The sequence below is a fragment of the Amblyomma maculatum genome, chromosome 1 (assembly GCF_055883805.1).
Source record: "Amblyomma maculatum isolate TAMU_Amacu chromosome 1, ASM5588380v1, whole genome shotgun sequence".
Lineage (NCBI taxonomy): Eukaryota > Metazoa > Arthropoda > Arachnida > Ixodida > Ixodidae > Amblyomma > Amblyomma maculatum.
The window spans coordinates 336,862,367-336,871,315 of record NC_139344.1 but is presented as its reverse complement, the minus strand read 5'-3'; the positions used below and the strand labels follow the sequence as shown (position 1 = coordinate 336,871,315).

The window sequence follows — 8,949 nt, the reverse complement described above, 5'->3', positions numbered from 1 at the left end:
TCCTCGAGGCACTATGAAGTTATGTGATATTAGGAAGATAGTGAGAGACCGGAAAGCGTGGCGTGATATGGTCCATAGGGCCACGAAGAGTCGGACCCGACTGAACAACTGAACTGAACTGCAACTGAGACTGCTTTATTTCTGCACTATTTTTAAGCTGGCGGTGTAGCGCAGATTGCTTTCCTTCTGCGTATGGTGTAAATCATGGGCTTTTTCTAAGCTGTAAAGGTGCAAAATGGCGTTGCGTACATCGCCAAGAAGCCACCGCCCATAACAGCAGAACAATTTTTATTTATTTTTTGTCCGCTAAGTTCAACAAAGCCTTTCGCCAACTTTAATTGAATATCAATAAAGACATTTCTGAAGTCTAAGATTTCCTGTTGTTTCTTCTACAAGTGCTTGCTGAACGGCACGGCACGCCACCGTAAAGGCGAAGACAACGACGGGAAAATACTTAAGCGGTGGTTGGCGGTCCACAGACAGTCTCTAGACAGAAACAGCAGAAATAGTTTTTTTTTTTCTTCGAGTTGGTATTTTAATTAATGTGGGTTTCAACTTTTAGCGTGTGAAAAAAAAAAACGATATCAGACAAAAGAAAAGAGCGTCCTTCGAGCCTCTGCCCCTATAGTATACATATATCATATACAATATAAGCAAACACATTTTTCGCAGCTTGCTGGAAAAGCTTGACGCTTCAGTTACAGAAGCTGGATTTTTCTGTTCTCATTTTTGGTTATTTAAAGGTGTTTCCTAAGCTACTTTCCTTAGATGCCGGCAAGCGAGAATAAAAATCTTAGTTTTTTGTCGGTCAGGAACAAACTGCTAGACGTGTCAGGATCGAGGGCGTTACATTTTAGCTTTTTTTTTTAATTAAATGATCTCGCTTTGGAAAAGCATAATAATTTTTTCCTGTTCAGGCGCTTATATGAGCTGTTCAGAAGAATGTCACCTTAAAAATATAGAAATGAAGGAATATCCCTCAGCTGAAAGAACGAAATCTTTTTTTTTTTTTTTGCCTTTTTAAGTATATATGTTTCATTTATTCGTATTAATCTAGCTTTTGATACATGCAATGCGAATACCACGTAACCATATGCGACGTCACCCATAGAGACATCGAGCGAGTGACATTTATGGAGAGGTCCGCAATTATTGTACATCGCACTCGACACTCGTTCCGCTCGCAGCATCGCGCAGAACTATAAAACGCCCGTGCGAATGCCGCGGAACAAAGGTCGAATGAATCATATGCTTCATCTCTTAAACCCCGATGGAAAAACAAAGCGAAAAATGCGGAGTTTATCCATTCTTTGAAATGGTAGAGCGCCTATCACCTCGTTTGCAAGAGACAAAGAGAAAAATATTAAAGAAGGCAACGACGCGAGGGGAATTATGTGAATATTAAGAGGCCCGAAAAGGAAAACGGGGAGGCCGCGTATATGGCAGGTGCCTCTCAGAGAGACGCAAAATATGCTGCCGCTCTTACATGAAAACGACGACCAGTATTTTCAGGTAACGCTCCTTTATTGTTTCTTTCATTCGCTCTTTTCTCGCGAAACAATAGTAACTCCAAACTCGCACACTCTATGTACAAAACACAGGGATGAAGCGGTGTGTGACAGTATGATGATGATGATTACAGCGAAACTCCGCCGTGAAGGTACAGTATGTACAACCGAAAAGCACGACAATGAGAATAAAAAAAAAGCAAGCTACTTCTCGCAGCATAGAAACAAACAAAATAACAAGTTCGAACTCGTACATCGAAATGGCAAAACTTCGGCTCATTTTGATTTTTTTTTTTTTAACGCTGCGACAAGCAGCTGGCATTGGCAGGAATAAATTAAAAAAGAACGTGGTCCTCAGAAAGAGCATCACAAAAGGCGTTCGAACGCGTGGAACACACACACGGAAAGTTAACAAAAAAGAAAAGAACAGACCCCGTTGTGTTCCTTCTTCACCACTGTATCCAAAAGTACTATATGTTGATCAGGATAAGCGCAACACCTTCAAAAATATGTCAAATTTGTAACCAGCTTCTCTCACTGTCTTTTCCTCAACACGAAGTCGGGAATCATAACAACGGTGCTACGCCACCCAGACTTTCTCTCTATATTATAACATCGCCCGGCTTTTTAAAAAGAAAGCATTTATATTGGGCATCGTCTTCACTCCATAGGCGCCGGACTTGTCCGATACAGCTAAGGTAACAATTTCAATACCTCGGATCAACATCATATGTAAGCCTAATATGTCTTAGGTGGAAGATCTTGATAAACTAAGACAATCTTTCAAGAAATAAGAAAGAAAAAAAAAAAACCCCGACAAGTGGTATGGTCCACAGCAGTCGAAGATCTCTAAAAATATTGCTCTCCTTTTGCTACGCGCACTTTCACTTTGAACTCTAGCACCGCTTCACTTCAGAGATCGTGTGGCCCCATTGGCACAAAAATATGGGAGCCTCTGGCAGCGTAAAATACAGATGCCGGCATGGAATATGCACCTCTATAAATGCTGATACTGATGTGCAAGTTTGATTGGGGCGTTTATTTCTTCCGAGTCCGCTGTTTCAAGAACCTCTTATTAAGATACTTAAAAAAAGAAAGAAAAGAAAAAGCCGACATTGGCAGTGGATGTCAGGCATCACCGCGAGTTCGTCTGTGAAATGTGCGCATTAAATTTGTTAGCTAAGCCTATTTGGCATGCGCACCTTCGAACAACCTAAAATTGCAATTGACCCTCTATAATTAGAAACACACGCAGTCAGCAATTCCAGAAACTATACGAGTTTTTTTTTTTTTTTCCAAACTTTTAACTTACTATACAGTATAGCTGTCTAAGCTATTGTGACAAGGCCACCTGCACGAGCTATTTTCAAAATTCGAGAAGACTACAGACTTATGAGACTATTTACATTAACGAACAAGACATGAAACTATTATACAATGATGGAAATGCATCGCAAATGCCTCGCAAGGCACTGAACGATACGCATGAGGATGAAAAGTGTCAATGCCTACGGCAGAAACTAAATCGAGGCAGTTGGCAACAGTGCACTTTCTTCCTTGAGCAAGACTATTTACAGTCTTTTTGTTTGTTTTTTTTGCGGATTTTTTCTGTCGATGTCTCACTCGCGCCGAGACGAACATTTGTATAACGGAAACAAAAGCTTTCCGGGGCAACAAAACTTGTTTTGTAAAACAAAATATGTTAAGCATGGATCGCGGCTGCCACGAGAACCTGGAAACTTCATGCTTTGCACAAAGCAAATAATGACTAGGAAGACAAAAACTCTCTCCATGTCTTTCTTGGTCTCGTCATAACCTCACGTATGTAGTTTCTGCCTCTGGCAGTGTCAGGCGCAATAACTTACAAGCAGAATGAAACAGCTGCCGAAACTTTTTAAAGCCTATACATAACCTTGTGCAAAGTGTGAAGGTCCGGACTACACCAATAGACACCAGCGCAAATATACGCCGGGGCGTGACCTAGAAAAGAACATTACAAAAGTTTTCGTTAAAAAAAAAAAAATCACGGTAGAAAAATATTGTAAAAAAGGGAAGCCTGTACAAACATAATGTCACACTTGTTCGTTCAACGTCGCATACCCTGCATCACATACCTGACTGCCAACAACTCTCGCCAACAGAACGACAAAAAGAAGGGGGTGGGGACGGTGGTCATAATCATTTACAACGTTCTTCGTCCTACCTCTCCGCTGAGATCGCCACGCACGGCACCTCTCTCGGCGGCAGTTCCATTCAACAAACAGTTCTTCGAGGTAGCGGCCCCGTTCTTGACTCGGGTATGTACACACACCCGCGCGGCCATGCTCAGCAAAAAGCGTTCTCTTCGGTGAGCGATGCATGGTGCCACGCGGGCGAAACGTCCGTCTACACGGCACGCTTTAGTAGTTCAGTCCCCGTGCACGCAAGGGGTACGTCACAGCCAGCTTAGGCGACGCTCGTCGGCGCGTTCTTCTGGGGTGTCCTCGGCGAGCTTGGCGCTATCCTGGCAATGGCCGCCGTGGTCGGCGTGCCGAAGACGGCCTGCAGTCCCGCCAGGAAGGTCGTGTGCCCCACTTGGAGGTTCTTCGCCAACGGCTTCATCACGCTCAGCGTCACGGTGGCCTGCGCATGAGGGAAAAGAAAAAGAGAGGGGACGGAGGTTAGCGAACGGTCTCTCGACCCATGCGGAACCCTCCACCCACGGAAAGAAAAGAGCTCAAAGATGAGGGCCCGGACACAGAAAGTAAATAAAGATACAATGGCTCCAACCTTGCTGACCCAAATCAACTCAGCGCATAGAAACAGCTTTAGGAAGTCAGTGCCTTTAAACCGGCCTATTGCGTACGGCCGCAAGCTTCAATATTTCAGCCCCGTTTTACTTCGCACTCAGGCACAAGTAGATGGTTAGAACCAAGGACCGATGCACTGGTTCTGACCAAAAGCCAGCTTTACAGGAGTTGCAATAAAACAGTGCACGGTCAGACTGCTTGGAAAATAACCATCGTGGTTAACTTCTAATTCGCACAGATCCACCTGCTAAAGCTAAAAGACGGCTCTGCAGAACGAACGGTTGCACTACGCTCACTTTAAGCTACTAGCCGTCCGTGCGCTTCTTTTGCATGCGGCCTCGATGTTGAAATCGGAGCTTTGCCGCAGCGGTCGAGCTATTGCGGAGAAGCAAAACGAGTTTAGCCCGGTGACCGAGCGGGGACGCGCCAGGAAGCGGGACGGCGGAGGGCGAAAACGCGGTCAGCCCAGACGACGACGACGATGCCACAGCAAAAAGCGGAGGGGCCTCACCTGGTCGCTCCATCCGATGCCGAACTTCCATTGCGTCGCGTAGTACTCCCCGTTCCGGGTGAGGAAGTTGAACTCTACTTTCCGGTCGAGCATGGTGTAGGCCCGCTCCAGCGACTCGGCCGCCGATGAAGGCACCAGGCCGCGCTCCTTGGCACGCACTTCCTTGTTGTTGACGCGCACCCCACTGTAGCCGGCAACATCGGTCAGCTTGCTCAGGTGCACGTAGGCAAAGTCCGTGGGAATGTCCTCCTCGTTGCGACCCACCACATGCACCACGTCGCCGTTTCCCACGTAGAGCGCCCAGTGAGCGTACAGTGTGCGGTCGATCTCGATGAGATCTCCAGGCTCGGGCCGCAGGTCGTTAGCGGGCACGAACGAGCCCAGTCCGTAGCGCACCACCACCTCCGGGCTGTGTTGCTGTTGCTGGGGCATGGCGACTCGGCGTGTCAGCGGTGTCGTGCGATCGCTGGTATCCAGTGCACTTTTTGGGAGGCGCGCCTCGGAGCGATCGCGTCCTTTGCTTTGTTATGAAAACACAGCTGATTGGAGATGCCTACTGGGGCTGCGCTCGGGCGTTAGCGTCTGCACTGAGGTACGGGGAATGCCTTGCTAAAGTAAGACGCACGCTCTCGATGCTGATCGTGTCGCGATTCACTCGCAGCTGCCGCGCGCCGGGCAAGAGCGCAACTCTTTATCGAGGTGTGGGGAGAGAGGTGCAGCGACGAAGGGAAGATAGCGGGAGGGACCACTCGCGCTAAGCTGCATGCGCAAAGGCGGGAGGAGAGCTACGCCTGTTTTGTGTTGTTGGTAGGCTGCTGATATTTTGTTTCTCCCCTGGCGCTAACGCCACGCCTCCCGAGTCGGAGCGGGCGCCGTAGCGCCGCGTCGCGACAGTGCAATGTACTTCTAAAACAGTGCTTACGTCAGCGAAGTGTGAGAGGGAGATACAGGTTACAAATCTCTGAGGTCATGTACCTGTATCAGTGTTCAAAGGTGTCACAAGGTATCGCTAACATCGCAGATTGATGTAAAGGCTCACGGGAAAATAGTCTGCTAGCTACTTTCGGTTCCAATTTTCTCCCACCTGTCGCTGTGAATACTTATGTCACTGGCATCATTTTTTCAGTAATTTATTTGTGCTGTGATATCTGTCATTACGAAGCATTATCGTAAGATTAGTGCGTGTGTCACATGAGCGCAAAAATAGTAAGTTTGAGCACCGCTGTAAGGTATTAACATGCTAATGGCAAATATGCCCAGACTGCAAAAAATATGCTCTGGTAAAACATCCTATTGACAACCCCAAGAGGTAATCACATGTATGCTGTAGTCGGGTCCATGCGCGCTTCAGTTAGTTTAACAAATGGTCTAGCGCATCAGTTGTGTATTTTGTCATCCTGCAATGTGCTAGAACCTGCACAGTTGATCAAAAGATAGGTGCGTGTATTTGCCTAAAAACTTGAAAGGCTGTCAATCAGCTAGCAAACGGTTCACACGCGCGTCTCAACGAATCGCATATCATGCTCATGGAAAGCAACGTTGATGGAAAGCCGAATACTATTTTTATTTATTTATTTATTTTTTTTCTTTTGGGGGGGGGGGGGGGGGGCGTTTGGTATGAAGTAATGCCAAGGTCAATTCATGCCACGGAGCAAAGCAGCAAAGCAAAGCCGGCGTCGTGTTTGTCTTGCGAAGACGCAGCACAACATGGAGGAAGAAAAAAACTTTTTTCTTTTTTTTTCTTCCTCCATGCAGCACAATAAGCGACGTTGCAGCATAAATATATTAGTGGAACAATTGATATTTACACTGTTTGCACAGTGACAGCGATCAAAACGTTGAAAAGTAGAAAAAAGCTTTCCCGTGATTCTTCACGCTGACAATTGCGATTGCGCTGGCTTCGAAAAAACCTGTTCATAACTTCATAATAGTAAGCTGCTAAGATTTAAGCTGTAATAACTCTAAATTTTACATAAAAGCTACATTAATATTATTTAATAAATAAAACGCCGAAACGCTGAAGTTTTGATTTGAGGCTGCTTTCGAAGTCGGTGCTTGGTCGGTGGCTGATTCAGTCATTCAATAGCCAAAGGTGGGGGTGCTGGTAGTTGCGTTCCTGATAACCGGTATTTTTGCTTTTAAAGGTTTGTGCCTAGTGTTGCGTGTTGTGGATGTCAGGAAAATTACCTGTGCTTGGTTGTAGTGCCGAAGAAACAGTGGAATGCATCCAGTTTGCTTGAATAGACTCTCTAGAGAGCCTGTTAATTGTGCTTGTACGGCTCATTGTGTCCCTGACCGAATGAGAGGGAAAAAAATGGCTCCGGTTGCTCTTGTGAAGACTGGCAGAAATGACTAAAAGCTGTTATTTCCCGGTTTGAAGGATTGTATACTTTCGTATATGTTAATGTATTGTGTCGGTATTGCATCTTTTACGTGGAAAAATTTAGTTATTTTCGTTCTCGGAGGTCCAGAAGCGTGAGCACCGGTGCATCTTTATAGCAGGCCTGAACGCGTGGCTGTCCTCGTCTCAGTCAGACGTGAGGTATCATAGTTACCTGAGTCTTGTTCCAGTGCCATGGGGGACAGCGACGACGAGTACGACAGGCGGCGTGGGAGGGATAAATTTCGAAGAGAACGCAGCGACTACCAAGAACGCCGTGATGACCGCAGTCGCGGAAGGGACGACTGGCCTGAACGGTAAGCAAAGGTGTCGCCATATCCGTCTTCAGCCTTTTGCTAAATAGAAACACGATTTTGGACCGAATCATCGGGCAGGTTGGTGTAAACGCTGCCTTAGCGCTTCCTGCCCAACCGTGGGTTGGAGTCGAGGCCACTCGATAGGGGCCGAAATGCTCGCCAGTCGTCTTAATGTCTGCATTTTACCCGGATGAAAAAAAAAAAATAAATAAATAAAAAAAAAAATAAAAAAAGAAGCTGATAGTTCTCAGCTGCCTGTGCTGATAGGGCGATATAATAAAAGCGTTTGAAAATTCTGATACTATTTTGCGAATCCAGGAATAGTAACAAGGCGTTGAAAACTGCTCGGATCACCTATGCCGCTTAAAACTAAAGTACCAAAAACGAACAGCAGTCAAGAGAGCAGTTGAGCTGAAGGGTTCAAGACTTTGTTGCAGTTCCGATAAAATGGCCTGGATGCTTAACTAACTCTTGGGGATTGGTTTAGTATCAAATATCTGTACTTATCAAATATCACTAACATTCATTCCAACGTTATGTAGCCGCCGTGATTATCGAGACTATGATGTCAGGAGGAGCCGGAGTGACCGTTACAGTCCGGCAAGACATGACATGAGCCCCCCTGTGAAGCGGATACGGCGAGACTGGTAAGAGTTCACTTTAACCACTCTTTTCAGTTGCTTTCTGGCACATTTTTAATAACTGATGGTCTGCATTTGCACTTTTGAAGGCTGTTTTCTTTCTCTTACTGACCTTGACTGACAGCTGCATTTGTGGTGCTTATTTCTTGCATTACACTCTGTGCTGTAGGATTTTCGTGGTGAGCAAGAAGAAAACAAAGACACGAGAAAGGCACTCTCATTGCTGTGGCGTAAAAGGGGTGCTGAGGACAAATAGAAGTTGGCCTGTACTGATAGGCACTGCATTCTAATCACTAAGGCCACTCTCCCAGTAACCAGAGCTTTTATAAGCTAGGAAAGAGCAGAAAAGTAAATATAGGTGTAGCTGCCAACAGTTAGTTGTGCATTGGCGCCATGGAGGTGCAGTGGTTCGGGCGTCCAACTACTGTGCCCAAAGATGAGGGATCAAATCCCGACCGTGGCGGCCACTTTTTTTATGGAAGCGAAAAGCAAGACGCCCGTGTGCCGTGGGACGTTAGTGTATGTTAAAGAACCCGAGGTGGTCAAAATTTCCAGAGCCCTCCACTACGGCGTCTTTCATAGCCTGAGTCACTTTGGGACGCTAAACCAACTTCAAAACGGTGCCAGCCTTTGTGTCATGAGGTTAAATCAATTTGTAAGAAGGCTTGTAAATCAAGTCTTTCCAGGTAAGCTTATTTCTTCTTTTTCTGCATATAAGCGGATATGGTCATGCATAAATCTGTGAAGCCTCCCACTTTTTGTTAGATACTGCATGGCAGGAACTAGTGATTCAGCAAGCTCCT

The 8,949-nt window shown here is 46.0% G+C and overlaps 2 protein-coding genes across 5 annotated transcripts in view; one reads left to right on the top strand and one right to left on the bottom strand.

The window, feature by feature from the left end:
* Nucleotides 1-1,505: 1,505 nt before the first annotated feature.
* Nucleotides 1,506-5,543, bottom strand: LOC146207517 (phospholipase A and acyltransferase 3-like). The gene is made up of 2 exons (XM_084588205.1): nt 4,809-5,543; nt 1,506-4,130 (listed from the first exon to the last, which is right to left on the bottom strand). Exons 1-2 carry the CDS (start codon nt 5,238-5,240, stop codon nt 3,954-3,956), a joined length of 609 nt encoding a protein of 202 aa, XP_084444331.1. The 5' UTR covers nt 5,241-5,543; the 3' UTR covers nt 1,506-3,953.
* A 1,277-nt stretch (nt 5,544-6,820) lies between these two features.
* Ars2 (arsenic resistance protein 2) overlaps nt 6,821-8,949 on the top strand; it is a 54,444-nt gene continuing 52,315 nt past the window's right edge. For all 4 annotated transcript variants that reach the window (XM_084588186.1, XM_084588179.1, XM_084588162.1 and 1 more), the window contains exons 1-3: nt 6,821-6,952; nt 7,380-7,505; nt 8,048-8,152. In XM_084588186.1, the coding sequence (XP_084444312.1) occupies nt 7,384-7,505; nt 8,048-8,152 (227 nt within the window). In that variant the 5' untranslated portion in view covers nt 6,821-6,952; nt 7,380-7,383. The remainder of the gene's footprint in view (nt 6,953-7,379; nt 7,506-8,047; nt 8,153-8,949) is intronic.